Below are 20,312 nucleotides of genomic sequence, written 5' to 3'. Positions count from 1 at the left end.
AGAGAGACAGACAGACAGCAACCATGTCTGTGTGGACACAACAGGCGTGTGAGCCGCAGCATATCAGCCAGGTAGCCGTCACACAAACAGGTACACACACGCAGGCTGTTTTATAGAGAGAGAGAGAGAGAGAGAGAGAGACACACACACACACGGAGAAGGGCTCAAAATCTGGCAGTGATTCTCAACCCTTTTCATATCAAGGACCCCTTTTTGCCTTTTTTTCTCCCCCTCTGCACGGCAGACAGATAGGATGATCCAACAGCCTCTGAATGACAGGGGCTCAAAACTACGGGATAACAACTTTTTTCATCGTTCATTGTGGCTGCCTACATATAAATTAGTGGCATTTCCCCCAAAATACTGATGGTTCTGTCATTCTGTGGTGGATACATTTCAGATCTGATGCTTGCAGTGCGCTATAGGGGCAGAAATTGATGCGCGTCAAGTTTCGCTCCCAGTGCATTTGGGGCTTAAGGAGCGTGGGTCAGCTCAGAGATTTCGGTGTTGTCCGGTGTGTTTTCTTTACCTTGAGAGGTGCGTGCAGTTCCCAACAATAGATCGCAGCAGCAACGATGTCTGTGTGGACACAATAGGCGTGTGAGCCGCAGCATATCAGCCAGGTAGCCGTCACACAAACAGGTACACACACGCAGGCTGTTTTATAGAGAGAGAGAGAGAGAGAGAGAGAGACACACACACACGGAGAAGGGCTCAAAATCTGGCAGTGATTCTCAACCCTTTTCATATCAAGGACCCCTAATTTAGTCTACATCAGCGCAATAGACCCCCATTTAATGATATTTTGTGCCCACGCAGTGTGCAAGCTTTTATTCATTCATTTTTTACTGCTTGTTCTTCAACTGGACTATATAGCCTACCGATTGATGATTATCAAACATGCAAAATAGACTTACCAGGAACAACCAGACGATGGTAGCTGCTCCAAACGCACACATCCGTATGATATCAACCTTGTTTAAAGAAAAACAGGTTTTATTTGCGATGCAATTGACTAGCTTTGCACTGACGTGAAGGTGAACGTCTAGTCTCGAATTAACTACGCTACCCACAATGCTAAGTGCGACATCAACTGCTTTGTATCGCGACCAGCACGGCTACAGCATTGTGGGTAGCGTAGTTTATTAGCCTCAAACTGAAAGAGACTACACGTTCACCCGACTTTATATATACGTTTTTGTGTGTGCTCTGACTCAAATGTTTATGGTCACGATTACTCTCGTAGCTGTTTGGCTTGGTTTGAGGTTAAAACTAGCAGAGATTGGTGCCAATGAGCCATAATGCTAGCAGGACTAGCGTCGTTCTGCTAGCAGCTAGCAGCTAGCTGCTACCTGCTTAGCAAGACTAGCGTCCTGCTAAAGCTAATACTATCACGCAAAATGCAATTGCAAAACGGTTAACTCATGTTCCGTAAATTAAAAGTAATTTCTGTATTGTTGACTAAATAATTAGTTTAAAAGATCTCGTGCGTCTCACCTCAGAAGAATGAAGAGTGAATGGTGTATGCTTCCGTAAATATCAGAGATCTTCTGCGCATGCGCCTTCGGCAGCGCTTCTGACCGAGAAGAGCCTGGTGACGCGAGGTTAGGGCTGGCTGCAGGCTGTCAGCGAAAATAATCGTGGATAATCGCCTTCTGCACCTATTAGCAGGTAAATAGGGGCCTACTGGCCGATATGAATGGAGTGATGGGACGCTGATAACGCCGATAGAATGGGGTGACAACAGTCAGATCGGGTGATTATTTTCACTTTGATCTTGCTATAGTGTAGCGTATTTACATGCTTGCAGTATTGAAACTGCAGTTAGATTGGTTTGAGAAGCATAATAATATGGAATAATAGCCTATAATGCAAACAGACAGACTGGATGAAGGGAGGGGGGGGGGCAGAGCGTTTGGCTTTCGTCTGGTTTTGCGGGATCACTGGAATTGGAGCTAAAAAGGCAAGCGTGCAATTCGTTTATTGCAGTTATCCAATGAGCATGACGGTGCATAATTTTACGCTTAAAAGGCGTGGTTGTAATGGTTGAGGCTGCGGCTAGCGCCAGCACGACGATATCAAGTGCGCTTGTCCACGCCCACTGATTTGAGCTGCGCCAGGCGTTCGGCCTAGAAACAGCGCCGATGCAACGATAGGGACCAATGAGTCAGCTATACATGAGTGGGGTTTAGTTTATGCATTATATATCTTTGGCACAAACTGATTTCACCAAGTAACAGTTGTTCCTGGACAAACATTTCTTCCTAGTATGAAACATAAACAGGTCGGATGACGATCTTCTGCATGTTTTTAGCGGGGGGTTATGTACGGAGGAACCCCCTGGGGGGTACGGGGAGAACATGCAAACTCCACACAGAAAGGCCCTTTCGACGAGATAGCCCACCTGGGCAGTAGGCACTGAAGATATGGGGGGGGTCACAACTCCAGCGCCCACAGCGTCCCAGGTGGGAAGCGAACCCAGGACCTTCGAGCTGTAAGGCGACAGCGCTTACCACTGCACCACCGTACCCCGCGTGGACGTAGTGAAGTGTTTTTGATTGATTTGTTCATCCATCAAACCTTTTACTGACAGACGAACTGTAGCCTAAATATCTTACTTTATTTTGAGGTGCATTACATTGCTCAGCCAGAAATTATTCATACTTCAACTCTCTTTCTCCTGGGTGCGCCTAACGTTAAAATGCACCAGATGACAATCCATCTTATTTGTCCTCAATCTGCATTGAAAGTATGTGAAAATTCACCTTCTTGCAACAGTTGTAGCCTAAGCTAGTGGTTTTCAAAGTGGGGTCCCCAGCAAAAAGGGGGGATTAATCTATGTTCACTATAATTCCATCCATAAGTAACACAATCACAGAATGTATGACTATTTTGGTCATGGGTTTCATATAATAATAATAATAATAATATAACAAAATCTTATCTATATGGGGGTGTGTGGTGTAATTTGTGTGATTTAATTAAACTGAAATTAAGTTTGATGTTGCCTGCTGTAACAGTGTGGATCTATAAAGCGGTCTGTAGCCTAATGATTTCATTTGATCAACCCATATGCTTTTATAAGCATGTAAGCACCCTTATATGGGTGGTAGCACCATATTATAATTGTCAATCAATAGTATGCTTTGCTTTGTTTTCCAGCTGTGTCTGAGCTTTTGTTTTGTTTTGTTTGTATGTTGTTAAAATCTGTCTTCAAACTGCCAAAGAGAAGAAGAAAAAACGCCCAAATTTTTTCCGGCGCCGACCCCTATTGCCAAGCTCACCAGCCGCCACTGATATATATAATAGTTCTCATATGTTTCTAGCTACATGAGGTTATTGCACCATCAGAGTAAAATGACCAGTAGCTACATGAACAGCCTGGATTTTTGATTATTGCCCAAATTGCAGTAGCAGTTATTGCACGTTGAATTTTTTTCTTATTATTATTGCACACTCAGATCTCATCATTATATCATTATCATTATATTATATATATATAAAATATTTGGGGATTTTGGTTGAAATCTGAAACCATGTTTTCCCATGCATGAATGGAAGTCAGAGGGCAGTTGGTCAGTCGGGTCAGTGTGTGTGTTGCTCAAGGGCACTTGTCACACTCGTAGCCACGATGCAAGAATATTCTTTTAATGGTAAAAAATAATACAACATTTGACACAAGTCTTCTTCAGGGTTATGTATTGTACTAGAAACAATGCTCTCTTAATCATGGCCAGTAAGCAGATAGGAGAATAAACATTCACTTTGTTACACACAAAGCAGGAGAAAATGACAGGATAACCAAAAATAAAATAGAAAAAATAGATACAGTGGAATCCGCTTATAGTGATCACAGTTATAGTGATCAATCGCTTATATTGATCAAAAAGCTTCATCCTGAATCATTCCTATACACAAATAACTCGCTTATAGTGATCAATACTCCACTTAAAGTCATCATTTTGGGCCATGTCCCACGTGAGAACAATGGAAAACATGTTTAAAACTATAGTAATTTTATTATTTTTTACAAACTGCCAAAAATGAGCTAATGATGTGTCTCCAGCCCCTACTGGTATGACCTCTACACCCACGACTGTGTGACAAACCAAACCTCAAACACCATCGTGAAGTTTGCGGACGACACAGTAGTGGTGGGGCTGATCTCCAACGGCGACGAGACGGCCTACAGGAAAGAACTGGCTGTCCTGGAACAATGGTGCCAGGACAACCACCTCTCCCTGAATGTGGCCAAGACCAAGGAAATCATCACAGACTACAGGAGGGGGGCGGGGGGTCCCACCGCCCGGTCATCTACGGCAGTGGTTCTCAACTGGTGTAGCCTCAGGACCCACTATTTTCCTTGTCATGAAGTCGCGACCCAAATTTCAGATTTTTTTTTAAACCACTCAAATTTATTGCACAAAAAATAGCGCATTAATTTAATACACAATGCCTTCGAAGATGCACTGTTATAAACCTCAAATGAACAAAAAAGTGCAACAGAAGTGCAACTAGGGCTAAAAACCAATTGAAATAAGGCAGACTTGAATTACAGGCCTATATGTTTTTAAATTTAAACAAGTCAAACTGGTCATGCTCAGAAAGTCTTATTTGAACTGTATGAAATATGAAATAAAAGGCAGACTTATCTTGAATTACATGCCTATATGTTTTTAAACAAGTTAATAATAATCATAATAATAATAATAATAAAACAAGTTAACCTGGTCATGCTAATCCAGTTTCAATAGTCTGAATTTAACTAATATGAAATAAAAAGGCAGACTTTTCTTGAATCACAGGCAGGCTATATGCTTTTTAGTTAAACTGGTCATAACTTTTAATTAAACTGGGGCCATGCTAATCCAGTTTCAATAATCTGAATTGAACTAAAATGGGTTAGGGTTAGACTTCTTAGGCAGACTTCTCTTGAATTACAGGCAGAGCATATGCTTCAGCTTGTTAAACAAGTAAAACTGGTCAGGCTATTCCAGTTTCAATAATCTGAATTTAACTCAAATGAAATATGAAAAAAAAAAAAAAAAAAAAAAAAAAAAAAATGGGCCAATGTCCGCGACCCAATCAAAACGGCCCCGCGACCCACCTTTGGGTCGCGACCCACCAGTTGAGAAACGCTGATCTACGGCACAGAGGTGGAAAGAGTGGACAGCTTTAAATACCTGGATGTCAACATCCACCAGGACCTAACATGGTCCAGCCACACCACCTCTGTTGCCAAAAAGGCCCAACAACGGCTGCACAGTCTCAGATGACTAAAGAAGTTTGGCCTGAGACCCACAATACTCAAAGACTTCTACAGAGGCACCATCGAAAGCCTACTGACCGGCTGCTTCACCTCCTGGTATGGAAACTGCACCATAAAAGACATGAAAGCGCTGAGGAGAGTGAGGCATGTAACAGGCTGCGAGCTGCCGGAACTGGCAGACCTCTACACTCAGCGCTGCCTCAAGAGAACCAGGAAAATAATCAAGGACCCAACCCACCCACTCAACAACATGTTCTCCCTGCTACCATCTGATAGGAGATACAGAACCCCCAAAACCCGGACAAGCAGACTACGAAATAGCTTCATCCCCCAAGCCACCAGACTCCTAAACAATAAACAGATCTACCCCACCATTATGACCAGCTGCTAAGATAACATGTACAGATTTATTTATGGGCAACCGCAATATATAGACAAAGACTTGTAAGTTAACTACTAATTAACATAACATATAAAGATTATTTATGGGCATCCGCAATATACGGCACAGACCCGAAAAGCACCGGAACAGATGACAATAACGATGACAATGTTCTGATGCTAATGTACCAGTTAAGCATGACAGGAAACAATGATGATAACGTCGATAATGTGAATGACAATGATGACGATGTTGATGACAATGATGATGACGATGTTGATGACGATGACGATGATGACTGTAACGGAACATAACTCAGCTCAAGCATTTCACCGTGTGTACTTGTACATCCGTGTGACAATAAACATCCTGTATCTTGTCTATGAGATACAAGAGCAATACTCGGTGCATGTCTGTCTGTATATTGAGAGATCCCACCATCTCTGTCTGTGCAGAGATGTCTGTCTATGCGAGACCGCTGTGTTTGAAACAGCTGGAGGCCCTGACTTACTGTATGGATTTTTAAAGTCAATAACATTCCTTGACTTTATATGTACTGCATTCATGTATACATATACACATGTCAATTAGATGGTAATCTGCATGAGAAATAAAGAAAAATAAAAAATTGGTTATAATGATCATCCGCTTATAGTGATCAATTTGACCCGTCCCAAGGTGATCACTATAAGAGGAGTGCACTGTAAAATGTATGATGTGGAAAAACATCCTCATGTATCATTATATGATACATAAATACACGTGAGGCTGTTTGTACGCCTCCGGGCTGTTCTGGTCTCCTCATACGGGGTCTGTGAACTGTGAGAGTTACAGCGTCCACATGAACACCACCAATCACCATTTATTCTCGGCCGTGCACGTGCAGCGGCTTGTTCATTCCTGCTGTCCCTCTCTCTCCTCGTCCGCTCTTCAATTTCGGCCAACTCTTCAAGCATATACTCTGGCTCAAATCGATAAGGGCGGCCATCTTCAAGTTGTTGTGAACAAGTCACAATAGTCACAAGGGGAATGGCTCCTGTAAATTCAGAGCAGCCGGTGTGGAAACTCTCACGAGACTTGAACGGGACGAACGAGATTTGGATTCACAGACCCCGTATGAGGAGACCAGAACAGCCCGGAGGTACAAACCTGGTACAAACAGCCTCACGTGTATTTATGTATCATATAATGAGGATATGGACCGCGGCGTGACAGAAAAAGTGTTATTTACAGAGCGCATGCACCTTGCCCAGTTTGCTCCCGTTATAGCCTGTTTGAGGATGCTACTCCGAGCTCAAAATCTTCTGTGGACATCCGAATGAAACCAAAGCTATTTGGGTGAGTAAAATATCATATTTTAAGCTGGAAATAAGGTCTGTGGTGTAAAAAACTGAAATTCTCTTTTAAGCTTGCGTTTTGTTGGGCAAAAACCCATTCAAAAATCCCATAGGCAGAAACAGTGAAGAACCAGGAAGTCCAGGAATTCCGCGTTCCGACTACAAAAATACGTGATCCCTGGGGCTCTCTATTAGGGAAAGACAGACACGTCGCTCCCGCTCTCTCGGCATTCTCTCTCTCTCCCTCCCCCCATTTCCCCGTGGGTGCTCGGCTCTTTCTGTGGGTGCTCGGGCCCCGGGGCACCCACGGTTTCGGCATCTATGCCAACATCTGTATCAGTGGCATCCCATGCACAGACATTTTGGGGGCAGGATGCACTCGAGTTGATTAGAGTTAAATGAATGCCAGTGTTTTGCGTTCCTTGTTCTTTTCTTTCTTTCTCTTTGCTCTGGGTGCTGGCAGAAGTGGTATGCCTGATGGCCCTGCAGAAGGCTTTCTTGAAGGTTGGCGTTCTTGCTGTGAAGAAGATGAATATCTGAAAACCCTGGAGAGTGAGCATGAAGAAAGTGGTTAGGCTCACTCTTATTTTCTTATTGCTCTAGTTGATTCTTGGCTCAGGAAATGAAAAAGTGACTCTCTGCTGTTCCCTAGAAATGATCATTGACGTGCCTTTGAGGAAGGCACATAACCACCAACTGCTCCAGTGGAGGTGATCAGTGGTGAGCTAGTGATGGACAGGCCCATTCTTTTCAAACAACCGGATCATTCAAGTTCATACATGTAAATGTATCAAGTTCAAACATGTAAATATATCAAGTTCATACATGTAAATGTATCAAGTTCATATGTCACAGGGCAGAAAACTCCCTATTTTGATTTATTTGTTTTGGATTATTTCTTATTAGATGTGTTCTTTATTTAATTATTTTTCATTAGATGTGCGCTTTATTTAATTATTCGATGTGTGTTGGTTAAAGTGTGCTTTGATTACTTTTGCATTAATTGATTTTGTATTTGGAGTTTGTGTTTTTGGGAGTTTCTGCCTGCACTGATTGCTGAAATCACAGACACAGACAGACAGCCAGTAGCCGAGTGAGACAGCCACGTCCCCGCCAGCAGCCGACGGGGTCCAGCCATGTCCCCGCCACAGTGACCCAGGACAGCGACCCAGGACCCCGGCTGAGGAGGAGCAAGGAACCGGAACCGACACACTATAACCCAGGCCTGATTGCCGTTAATGGATGAGGCTGGAGCCTGGTCCAGGGCACTGTGAGTATCTCACGATTGTTATAGTGATTGTCTGCCTAGCCGGGAGTTCCTGAAATAGAGCAACCAAGTTACATTAATTTGCAATCACAGTATTATAGCGCTACTGCTGTGGGACCGCGACAACACGTACTCGCCCGCCTTTTCTCTTATAGAGGCCACCTCCGAGGGAGTGGACGGCGGAACCGAGACGTGGCGGAGCCAGAGCGCTGTGTTTGAAGGATTGCCTAAACGTTGGTGCGGCGCTGTTGGGTGGCTGGTTGGACCCCGCCCGGAAGTGAGGGGCACGTCTACTTGGCTGGGACTATTGAACACATGGGACTCTGCCTGGACTTTTTAGTTGTATATTTTTATCCCATTTTATTCCCTGTATTTTAGCTGGCTTTTAAAGCCCTTAACCCCATTTTTATCTCTGTTTGAAATGCCCCGTTTTTAATATATATATATATATATATATATATATATATATATATATACTGTATATATATATATATATATATATATATATATAGTGTAGCCAATAAATGGTATTTGTTTGGGTACAGCTGTCCTTGGGTCTAGTTCACACTGCTCTCCCTTGTACAGAACCTACATTGTACATTTTGGTCCTTCTCTAATAGAGTTCCTAGGCTCTATTAAAACAAACCTAGGTGGCGTTGTCAGGCAAGCACCATAAGAGAAAGCCATTACATACATGTAAATGTATCAAACCTTCTGAGTTATGATACTTTTAGCAAAACACAGTGCCTGTTTCTCTGTGACACTCCTACACAGAAACGGTAAAGTTGGTCCAAAGAAGATGAGCAGGAAGCAAAGTGATAAAAGAGATGCATGGCTAATTGGCTAGCCAAACATTTCTTCAGGAAATTGGTTCCAATTGGTTCTAATGTTGTCCATTGATGCCAGTTAACCCCCAGAAACAGAAGAATACGAGCCAGAATATGGATATTGTTATAACTGGGCACTGGTATGTAACAATTAGTAAAGAGGGAGATAGAGTTTCACAAATATCTTCTGGAGCCAGGCCATTTAGTGCTTTAACCAGTAAGTAATCAATAAAATCTTAAAATCAATTCTAAAACTAACCAGAAGCCAGTGAGAGGTACTCTAACTCAGTGGTTCTCAAATGGGAGTCTGGGGACCCTCAGCGGTGGGGGGGTGGGGTGGGGGGGACTTTTTGTGTGTGCAAAAGCTTATAGTTCAACGAAAATATGTTATGCTTTTAAATCTAAAACGGTTCATGGATTGCATTCTAATCTGACAAACCTATCAATTTAAGTCAAGCACGTTAGCCTGCATGAAACAAGCTGAGCCCGAAATCACAAATCAGAATGAGGGGGTCCCCTGTATATTTTCTATCTCATAAGGGGTCCTTGGCTCAAAAACATTTGAGAACCTCTGGTCTAACTAACCTTGTACCACAAAGTGGTTGTATTCTTGTAACCTACCTGTGTGGTGGTACAGAGGCAGAAGACGATGCTTAAGATGAGATGGGCCACTCCCTGCTCATGGTTGGTACTGAGCACCATGTAACCCAGTATCCAGGAAAGGCCCAGTAACACAGCCACTGAAAAACTAATGAGGAACTTCTTCCCCAAAGACTTTGTCTGCTTTGTACTGCACAACAGAAAGAGTAGGATTGGCCGTTATTCTTTGGAGTAAAACATTGCAGATAAATACATAAAAAGTTGATACTGTATGATGGCTAATAATTATCAATAATTGTTGTCCGATGCTGATAATATTGATTACAAAAATATTAAAAATATGACTACATGACTACTAGTGACAGTTACTTACTGGGGCCTTCTTTTTTAAATATGTATGCTCCCTCTAGGTTATATCATCAGAAGACAGCATTGAATTATATGCTGATGACACTCAAGTATATTTACGTGTAATCAAATTTGTGACACATTTATATAACTAGTGCAGTGTCTGTTCCCTTCCCACCCCTTTCCCCCATTCACACATCATGGGCCCTATTCTCCCACAGGCCTTAGGTGCAAAAACTGGCGTTAAACACAAAAAAAACATGCCTTGCGCCTGCCTCGGGAAGATAGCAACATGATTTTAAGCCCCGAAATGCGCTTTACACCAAACAGGCGTGGCGCAGTGCCAGAATAGGCCAGAATGCGCGTTTCGGCCTTAAATACCGGCCTAACGATATCTTCCCCCTTGGCGTTAATTTAGCGCTTTGCGCTTTCGAAAACCAGGCCTTATTCAGTGCGCCGCGGATATTCCACGCACAGCTTCTCCTCTGCTGATCTCACACTTTGTCCCCCTCTAGCTCTCTCACTCCCTCCCTCGTGCGCTCAGACAGGCACAAAGTCCGATGGGAAAAAAAAGTAGTTATACCGTACGTAGTATAACAACATGACAGTTTTAACAACATGACAGTTTTTACAACATGACAGTTTTGAGCCCGTCATTCAGAGGCTGTTCTGTCCCCCTCTCTCTCTCTCTCACTCCCTGCGCAGCACAAATGGAAAAAAAGCTGTTCTGTCCCCCCCTCTCTCTCTCTCTCTCTCTCACTCCCTCAAATCTCCCAGCATGCATTGAGACTAATACATTTCGAGAATAAATATCAACCAAATCAGCATAAATTGCCTAAAGTGGTAGATAGAAATACTGTTTCTGTTCACACAACATGCAATTCTCGAACATTTTAATATTGGCCAAAATAAAACATAGAAATCCAAACACAACCCATATGAAACATATATGTACCCCAGGTGGTATATATATCCCTTGCAGATACAACGTGATTTAGGTGAGAGACAGCCGTAACACGGTTCTACTATGATGTCCGCTCCGCTCCAATATGATTAGGCTTACTTCACATTTACTTTTACAATAAAAACACATTTATGCAATGACTTTACATAATGTAGGCTATATTTATGTGCATCATCCTACCTGTGCAGCAGGGGAGAAGAAAAGGTAGCAAAACGATATCATTCTGGACAAACTTTCACCAATCTAATCTCATCATGACATAGGGATAGGCTATATTTTTCTAGCCGATGCGTTTAGAACATTCTTTTCACTTTGATCTTGCTATAGTGTAGCATATTTACATGCTTGCAGTATTTAAACTGCAGTCAGATTGGTTTGAGAAGCATAATAATATGGAATAAAATAAGACAGATGGGGATTAAAGGGAGGGGGAGATCAGAGCGCTTGGCTTTCTGACCGGACTGGATTGCTCCATGGAATTGGAGCTTAAAAGGCAAGCTTGTGACTCGTTTACGGGCACTTCTCCAATGAGCAGACTGTGCATAATTTTAGGCTTAAAAGGCGTGGTTGTAATGCTTAAAGGAGAATTTCGTTTTTTTTAACCTGGACCCATCTCCTGGCAATAATTATGATTTGGCCACTCACCCAGTGATGTCCGCGGCGTTTCTGGCCGTCCTAGCGTTGTTTTGAGATCAATAGTGTCCAAGTCAGTTGTAAAATGGAGCTGATTTGGGGCCAAGTGTGAGCCTGTCTTTCCTGCATCTAAATAGCTTTTTTTATTCCCGTTTTCATCCAAATATCATCGTAATGTGATCCCTCAACATCCACCAGAGTGATATTTCGCCCCAGGCCATTTCCTGGAGTCTCCCAGGCATCAAATTGCCTCAAACGTGATCTCGGTCACCAAGTCTCGTAAAGTCCCGCGATACTTTCCTGCCGACTGCCCAACTACAGGTAGGACGCTTTGCGGTGGTGGTTTTAGCCTATGTGGGATTCGAAATAACGAAGGTTATGCCAAACCCCACATAGGTTACGCTCTCACAACACATGGGGCCCTATTCTCCCACAAGCCTTCGGCGCTAAAACGGGCCTTAAACGCAAAAAAACGTGCCTTGCGCCTGTTTTGGGACGATATCAATATGGCTTTACGCTGCCAAATGCGCTTTAGGCCGAATGGGCATGGCGCAGTCCCAGAATGGGCCAAAGTGGGCGTGTCGGCGCTAAATACCGGCGTACTGCTATCTTCCGACCTGGCGTTAATTTAGCGCCTTGCGCCTTTGAAAAGCAGGCCTATTCAGTGGGCCAGTTGCGCGGAGCGCTCCCCTCTGGCTCTCTCCCTCCCCTCTGGCTCTCTCCATGTCACCCTTCTCTGTGTCACTCTCTCCCTCTCTCCTCACAGTCTGACAGGCACAATACCGACTGTCTCTGACTCCCTCGCTCAGAGTCCCATAGAAAAAATAAGCTGTAACTTCACTGCAATGTGAATGTCCCAACATGCATTGTGTTTCTCCATTTCGCTACTAAATAGCAACCAAATGATCCGAAAACCTATATTAAGGGAGGATCTAAATAATGTGTAATGGTACGACAACCTCCAATTGTAGAACATTTCAATGGACCAAATAAAACATCGAAATGAAAACACCACCCTATTTGAAACATATATGTCCTACTGGGGCTATAAATATCCCTTGTCGATTTAACGTGATTTAGATAAGTGACAGCGGAACGCGCTTCGGAAGCTTCTACTGTCATCTGCTATACTGTGATGTCCGCTCCAATAACTTGGCCCTACTCCACATTTAGTTTTACAATAAAAACACATTTATGCAATGACTTTACATAATGTAGGCTATATTTATGTGCATCATCCTTCCTGCAGCAGGCGAGAGAAAATGATATCTTTCTGGACAAACTTTCACCAATCTAATAGGCTATATTTTTCTAACTGATGCGTTTATAACATTATTTTCACTTTGATCTTGCTATAGTGTAGCGTTTTTACATGCTTGCAGTATTTCAACTGCAGTTATATTGGTTTGAGAAGCATCATAATATGGAATAATAGCCGATATATGGAGACAGACGGGATGAAGGGAGGTGGGGGGGGGGGGATCAGAGGCTTGGGTTTCGTCTGGTTTTGCTGGACCACTGGAATGGAGCTTAAAAGGCAAGCATGCGATTCGTTTATTGCACTTATCCAATGAACTGACGGTGCATAATTTTACGCTTAAAAGGCGTGGTTGTAATGGTTGAGGCTGCGTCTAGCGCCAAGACCAAGATATCAAGTGCGCTGGTCCACGCCCACTGATTTGCGCTGCGCCAGGCGCTCGGCCTAGAAACAGCGCCGATGCAACGATAGGGACCTTTGAGTCCAAAAATGTGAAAACGTGAGTCCAAAAGATAGTGTGGTTTGTCCATATTATTTAGGTGAGTGGTTCAAACAGAGCAATAAGATACCTTCAAACAAGAGTTAGCTAAAGAGAATTATCAGGATCAATCTGCGTCCAACATTACCTGTTTAGGTTGCGATTTGTTCTGCATGTCTTTAGTGCAAAGAAAAACAACAGTACAGCATTGTAGATGAGGACCAGGCCAACTGGAAGGAGGAAGGCCCAAAACATTGGTTTCCCAAAGTCAAAGCGTCCGTCGCTGTCCAGAGCTGCAAGCCAGCAACTTGAGGGTAAAAAAATAAAAAATAAAATAGTGACAGTACAGTAAAATTAATAAGAGCTCTTTGATTCTGAGTGACACCAAAATCGGACGTTTACCGCGGATGTTTTACATCATGAAACATTTTCTCATATCAAACTCCACTGTAGCTCCTGGAAATATCTGGACGTCACGTGATCTTTAAAATCACAAAGTGAAAAGGAAAAACATAAACATGTAAGAAAATTAAACATGTTAGGGCTCTATTCTCCCACAGGCCATCGGCGCTATTACGGGCCTTAACCGCAAAAAAACGTGCCTTGCGCCTGTTTCGGCAAGATAGCAATAGGCTTTAGGCTGCCAAATGCGCTTTAGGCCGAATGGGCGTGGCGCAGTCCCAAAGTGGGCGTGTCGGCGCTAAATACCAGCCTAGTGATATCTTGGGACCTGGCGTACATTTAGCGCTTTGCGCTTTTGAAAAGCAGGCCTATTCTGTGCCTTCACTGCCTCTTCTCTGTCACCCTTCTCTCTCTCTCTCTCTGAGTTCCCAGCATGCATTGTGTTTCTCCATTTCGCTACTAAATAGCAACCAAATGAGCCAAAATAGATATAAAAGGTAGTTCTAAATTAATGTGTAATGGTAACACAGCCTGCCATTGTCAACCTTTCAATATTGGACCAAATAAAACATCGAAATGAAAACACCACCCTATGTGAAACATATATGTCCTCCTGGGCCTATATATACCCCTTGTCGAGTTAACGTGATTTAGAGAAGTAACAGCGGAACGCGCTTCGGAACACGCTTCTAATGGTATCTGCTATACTGTGATGTCCCTCCAATAACTTGGCCCTATTTCACATTTAGTTTTACAATAAAAACACATTTATGCAATGACTTGACATAATGTAGGCTATATTTATGTGCATCATCCTTCCTGCAGCAGGCGAGAGAAAATTATATCTTTCTGGACAAACTTTCACCAATCTAATAGGCTATATTTTTCTAGCTGATGCATAGAACATTATTTTCACTTTGATATTGCTATAGTGTAGCGTATTTACATGCTTGCAGTATTTAAACTGCAGTTAGATTGGTTTGAGAAGCATCATAATATGGAATAATAGCCGATATATGGAGACAGACGGGATGAAGGGAGGTGGGGGGGGGGGGGATCAGAGGCTTGGGTTTCGTCTGGTTTTGCGGGATCAGTGGAATTGGAGCTAAAAAGGCAAGCGTGCCATTCGTTTATTGCACTTATCCAATGAGCATGACAGTGCATAATTTTACGCCTAAAAGGCGTGGTTGTAATGCTTTGGGCTGCATCTAGCGCCAGCACGACGATATCAAGTGCGCCTGTCCACGCCCACTGCTTTGATCTGCGCCTGCCGCTCGGCCTAGAAACTGCGCCGATGCAACGATAGGGCCCGTTGGGCCCTATTCTCCCACAGGCCTTCGGCGCTAAAACGGGCCTTAAACGCAAAAAAACGTGCCTTGCGCCTGTTTTGGGACGATATCAATATGGCTTTACGCTGCCAAATGCGCTTTAGGCCGAATGGGCGTGGCGCAGTCCCAGAATGGGCCAAAGTGGGCGTGTCGGCGCTAAATACCTATCTTCCGAGCTGGCGTTAATTTAGCGCCTTGCGCCTTTGAAAAGCAGGCCTATTCCTCCCCTCTCTCCTCTGTCACCCTTACCTGTGTCACTCTCTCCCTCTCTCCTACTGACAGGAGCAGGCATTGGTGTGCGTTTACCAGTTTATTGTGAAATAAATCCTTCCGCGTTGAGTTACTGTCACAAGCCTGTGTGACAACGCGTCCAGCCTGGGTAAAACAACTCCGTGTACCGCTTTGAGGCTGCAGGCAGTCTGACAGGCACAATACGACTGTCTCTCTCTGACTGCCTGTGAATGCCCCAGCATGCAATTGGGTACTCAATTTCGCTACTAAATAGCAACTAAATGAGGCGAAATAGATATAAAAGGTCGATCTAAAATAATGTGTAATGGTAACACAGCCTGCAATTGTAGAACATTTCAATATTGGACCAAATAAATAATCGAAATTAAAACACCACCCTAAGTGAAACATATATGTCCTCCTGGGCCTATATATATCCTTTGTCGATTTAACGTCATTTAGATAAGTGTCAGAGGAACGCGCTTCAGAACGCGCTTCTACTGTCATGTGCTATACTGTGATGTCCGCTCCAATAACTTTGCCCAACTTCACATTTAGTTTTACAATAAAAACACATTTATGCAATGACTTTACATAATGTAGGGTATATTTATGTGCATCATTCTACCTGCAGCAGGGGAGAGAAAACGATATCATTCTGAACAAACTTTCACCAATATAAAATTAATCTCATCATATAGGGATAGGCTATATTTTTGTAGCTGATGCCTTTAGAACATTATTTTCACTTTGATCTTGCTATAGTGTAGCGTATTTACATGCTTGCAGTATTGAAACTGCAGTTAGATTGGTTTGAGAAGCATAATAATATGGAATAATAGCCTATAATGCAGACAGACAGACTGGATGAAGGGAGGGGGGGGGGGGGCAGAGCGTTTGGCTTTCGTCTGGTTTTGCGGGATCACTGGAATTGGAGCTAAAAAGGCAAGCGTGCGATTCGTTTATTGCACTTATCCAATGAGCATGACGGTGCATAATTTTACGCCTAAAAGGCGTGGTTGTAATGCTTTGGGCTGCATCTAGCGCCAGCACGACGATATCAAGTGCGCCTTTCCACGCCCACTGCTTTGCGCTGCGGCTGGCGCTCGGCCTAGAAACTGCGCCGCTGCAACGATAGAGCCCGTTGTCCCCGAGCATTGACGTAGTTCCACTCTTGGATCAGTCACATTCATTGTCAATGCCGGCCCCTAGCGGCACAAAGTCGACATTACAGTGTGACTAACAAACTAACGAAGGGCAACATCTATAATAAAGGCAAAATATTTGTGCTTTTAGCACTTTTATTGCCCTTTTTAGCTTTTTACCTTTTGATGTGTCCAAAGGGAAGCTATTTGTTAGAACAGAAGAGACGAGTGCAGAGAGACAGACATAGGACAGACAGAAGAAACGAGTGCAGAGAGAGAGACAGACAGAAGACAGACAGACAGAAGACAGACAGAAGAGACGAGTGCAGAGAGACAGACAGAAGACGGACAGAAGAGACGAGTTCCGAGAGACAGACAGAAGACGGACAGAAGAGACAAGTGCAGAGAGACAGACAGAAGACGGACAGAAGAGATGAGTGCAGAGAGACAGACAGAAGAGACGAGTGCAGAGAGACAGACAGAACAGACGAGTGCAGAGAGACAATGAAATACTGTAATTGACCCACAATTCCTCCCGTCTGTATCCCAAAGGTGTGTCGACACTGTAGGTAGCTCCTAGAGTGATCACCACGATGACAGCTGGTACTCCTAAAATCACACAGGAAATCAAACTAGTTACAGGTGGCTTGAATTCAATATAAACAACGCTGAAGAAGGATTCGTGCTGCAACAACCTAGGATACTTTTTAAATAAACAACCTATATGAATTAGCTGTTTGTTTTTAGGTCTGTATTCTGTCAAGGTAAGCAATAAACCAAGAAAGGGGGTGCTGTAAGGAATGGAATCTCGTCGAAGAAAATTTTATGTTTTTTGGACTTTTATCCATATTTAGAAGAATTAATTTTTTTATTTTATTATTTTATTTACCGTAATTTTAAATTAACATTAGGAGGATTATACTGTTGTGATGTCATTATTCACTTTCATGTAACCACCTGCTCTCCCTTTAGTCGTTTTACACTACAACAGACAGCAACACAGGCATAAACACTGAACTTATTATTATTATTATGGAAAACAAGATTATGATGAAAATCAAACACTGTAATGTAACAAACAAGGAAAAATAAAATAAAAAAGCTTCTCCCGGGCCATTCATAGATCTTTGTCCACCACCCAAAATAAAAAAATAAAAAAATTCAAATGGGCCGTATCCGGCCCGTGGCCTGCCAGTGGCCTGCTCTATGCCATGACCTCCCTACAGTATCCCTATCCTCTACTACCTTCCTATCTCTTTTCACTTTCTCCCTGAGCCTTTCCCTCACCACGCCCCTTCCCACCACCCACACCCGCTAGCCATTCCCCCTACACACCTCTCCAATCGAAAATCAGTAGCTACATTTTTCATGCATTCAAATTAAAATGGTGTCTGAGGCGTTCTGTTGAAAATGCAAACATTAAAAGCATTAATTTCACATCGGTAGTTTCACAAAACCGGCCAATGTGGGAGCACCCTGATGAGAGCTCATTTGACCTGAAATGCGTCCGTCACTTTGAACTTTTCATTACCCGTGTGACACAAAGACAAATACATTTTGCCAACAAACACTATTGTAAAGAGCACCTATTGATTGTTTCCTGCGGTACCATTGTGCTCCTAATCTTCATTCATTTCAAATATTTGAATGTTGAATCTCATACCCCATCCAATAGTAATGCTGCGGGGGATGAAGGCAGATGGAAGAAATGAGTGGATGAGAAACATCAACTGCGTGCCGTACACAGCGTTCCACACAAAGGTCGCCAGCAGGAAGAAGTGGAGAAGAGCCGTCACTGCCGTGCAGCGGCCCTGATCTGGCTCAACATGGACGTCTGAATCAGGGACGGTGGTTTGGGTGCTGGTGGCTTCCACCTGGGTGCTGCTCGCTTCATTGGGGTTGTTGACTCCGGAGAGGAAGATGATGCTGAAGGCCAGCAGACTGATGCAGATACTCACAATTGTGGTGATCCGGGCCTTCCGGCTCTGCTGAGCTTTTCCTTGAAAACTGAAGAAGTTGAAAAGCAATCGTTAAATGCTATTTCTGGTTAGAGACATTGGATACTGGATAGACATTATTATATAAATAAGGTGTTACCTTTCCGTAAGGTGGTGAATGATTGTTATTGTTAAGCCAATGATAGAGAAAGATATTGTCGCCACACTTCTCTGAAGAAGTGTGGTAAGAAGAGAAACCACAGAAGAAGATGAGCACTGTAACCCCATCCGGGGCAGATCAACGTTGACTGTTGTGTTGGTGTTAGCTTAGCTTCTAGCTATTAGCTAAATAATTATATTTACAACCAGAATGAACCGCGATGTGACCGAAAAAGTGTCATTTACAGAGCGCGTGCAGCATGCCCCGCAGGCTCCCGTTCTAGCCTGTTTGAGTGTTTGAGGAGTGTACTCGGTGCGACAAATCTTCTGTGGGGATCCGAATGAACCCAAAAGTATTTGTGGGTAGAAAACATCATATTTTAAGCTGGAAATGAGGACCGTGGTGTAAAAAAACGAAATTCTCCTTTAAAAGGGAAGATTGTGATTTGTTTACTGCACTTCTCCAATGAGCAGATTGTGCATAATTTTACGCTTAAAAGGCGTGGTTATAATGCTTAAGGCTGCTTGTAGCGCCGATACCAAAATATCGAGTGCGCTGGTCTAAGCCCCATAATCTGCGCTGCGTCTGGCGTTGGGCGCAGTTCATAGGCCGATGCAAAGATAGAGCCCTGTGTCTATTGCTGTTGGCACAAAAGACCTCCTGTAACGGTCATATATATATATATATATATATATATATATATATATATATATATATATATATATATATATACATGTGGCTATATTTCAGTATTTCTGTTATGCCTTATCTTAATGTCCTAATGTCTTGAGATCAGGTTCATTTCTGCATGTGGAGGAAAATAAGGTGTTACCTTTCCGTAATGTGGTGAATGATTGTTATTGTTAAGCCAATGATAGAGAAAGATAGTCCAATGACGGACATATAGCTCAGGGCTTCTGCATATTTGTAATTCTCCCTGAATATCTGTTGGAGAAACAAAATCAGAGGACAGAATCAAACAATTAAACAGTGATTTCTCTACACATTAAAAGTATGTTACTTTTATATTTGTCAAAATCCCATTTTTCATCACAAGATAAATTCAGGTCAGGCAGGCAGTAATGCTTAGTCCACATTTTCTGCTGTCCTGCAAACTTAGCGGTAGATAACGTTATAGGAGGAATCAGTGTGACATCATGACAACAGAACAGCACTTCTGGGTGCCACTGCACCAGTAACTTAACTGTTACAATTTTTAGAATTGAGTGAATTCAGTCAAAAGTACAGCCTTGCTAACAGTGAGACACTCAAGGCTGGCTCCATAGAGTCCCATTATAAAGGCTGAACAAAAAAACCTTGGTGCAAACAGTTTTGGTGCTATCTGCAATCCAGTAATAAGAAAAAAAATCATATTTATAGTAGTAGTAATAGAGCCAAAGCAAGTTACCATGAGTGCAGCGAAGTTAGTGGTGTGGCTACAGAAACATCGCAGAACTCCATCCGATGCGTTGCCCTTGGTGCAGCCGTGGGTGCTCCAGTCACCCAGGCTGTAGTCCCAGAACACACAGGCGTAGTCATACAGCGTTGCATTGGTGATGATCTAAAACATCAACAACAATAAATACATGTTGCCGGGTTCTGTGACATTAAGGTTCATTTTGATACACTACTTCGACAAAAGCAGCAATTATACTTTACTCCAGCACATACTAAAACAAAAGAACGTTTGTGGGATGGTCATCTTCCCTTTTTTTTCATGATAAACTAAATAAAATCAGATATAAG

General features: G+C 43.0%; 1 protein-coding gene across 1 annotated transcript in view; it reads right to left on the bottom strand.

The window, feature by feature from the left end:
* Nucleotides 1-20,312, bottom strand: part of LOC310800807 (adhesion G-protein coupled receptor G7-like) — a gene marked incomplete at both ends in the record, with an annotated part of 59,235 nt that overhangs the window by 27,642 nt on the left and 11,281 nt on the right. The window contains 6 exons of the mRNA XM_083664723.1: nt 9,704-9,872; nt 13,512-13,670; nt 16,997-17,078; nt 18,133-18,476; nt 19,399-19,511; nt 19,975-20,127. Coding sequence (XP_083520849.1) covers nt 9,704-9,872; nt 13,512-13,670; nt 16,997-17,078; nt 18,133-18,476; nt 19,399-19,511; nt 19,975-20,127 — 1,020 coding nt within the window. The remainder of the gene's footprint in view (nt 1-9,703; nt 9,873-13,511; nt 13,671-16,996; nt 17,079-18,132; nt 18,477-19,398; nt 19,512-19,974; nt 20,128-20,312) is intronic.

Source organism: Poromitra crassiceps, assembly GCF_964638095.1.
Source record: "Poromitra crassiceps genome assembly, contig: HAP1_SCAFFOLD_85, whole genome shotgun sequence".
NCBI lineage: Eukaryota > Metazoa > Chordata > Actinopteri > Beryciformes > Melamphaidae > Poromitra > Poromitra crassiceps.
This window is presented reverse-complemented; position numbering and strand designations above follow the sequence as displayed.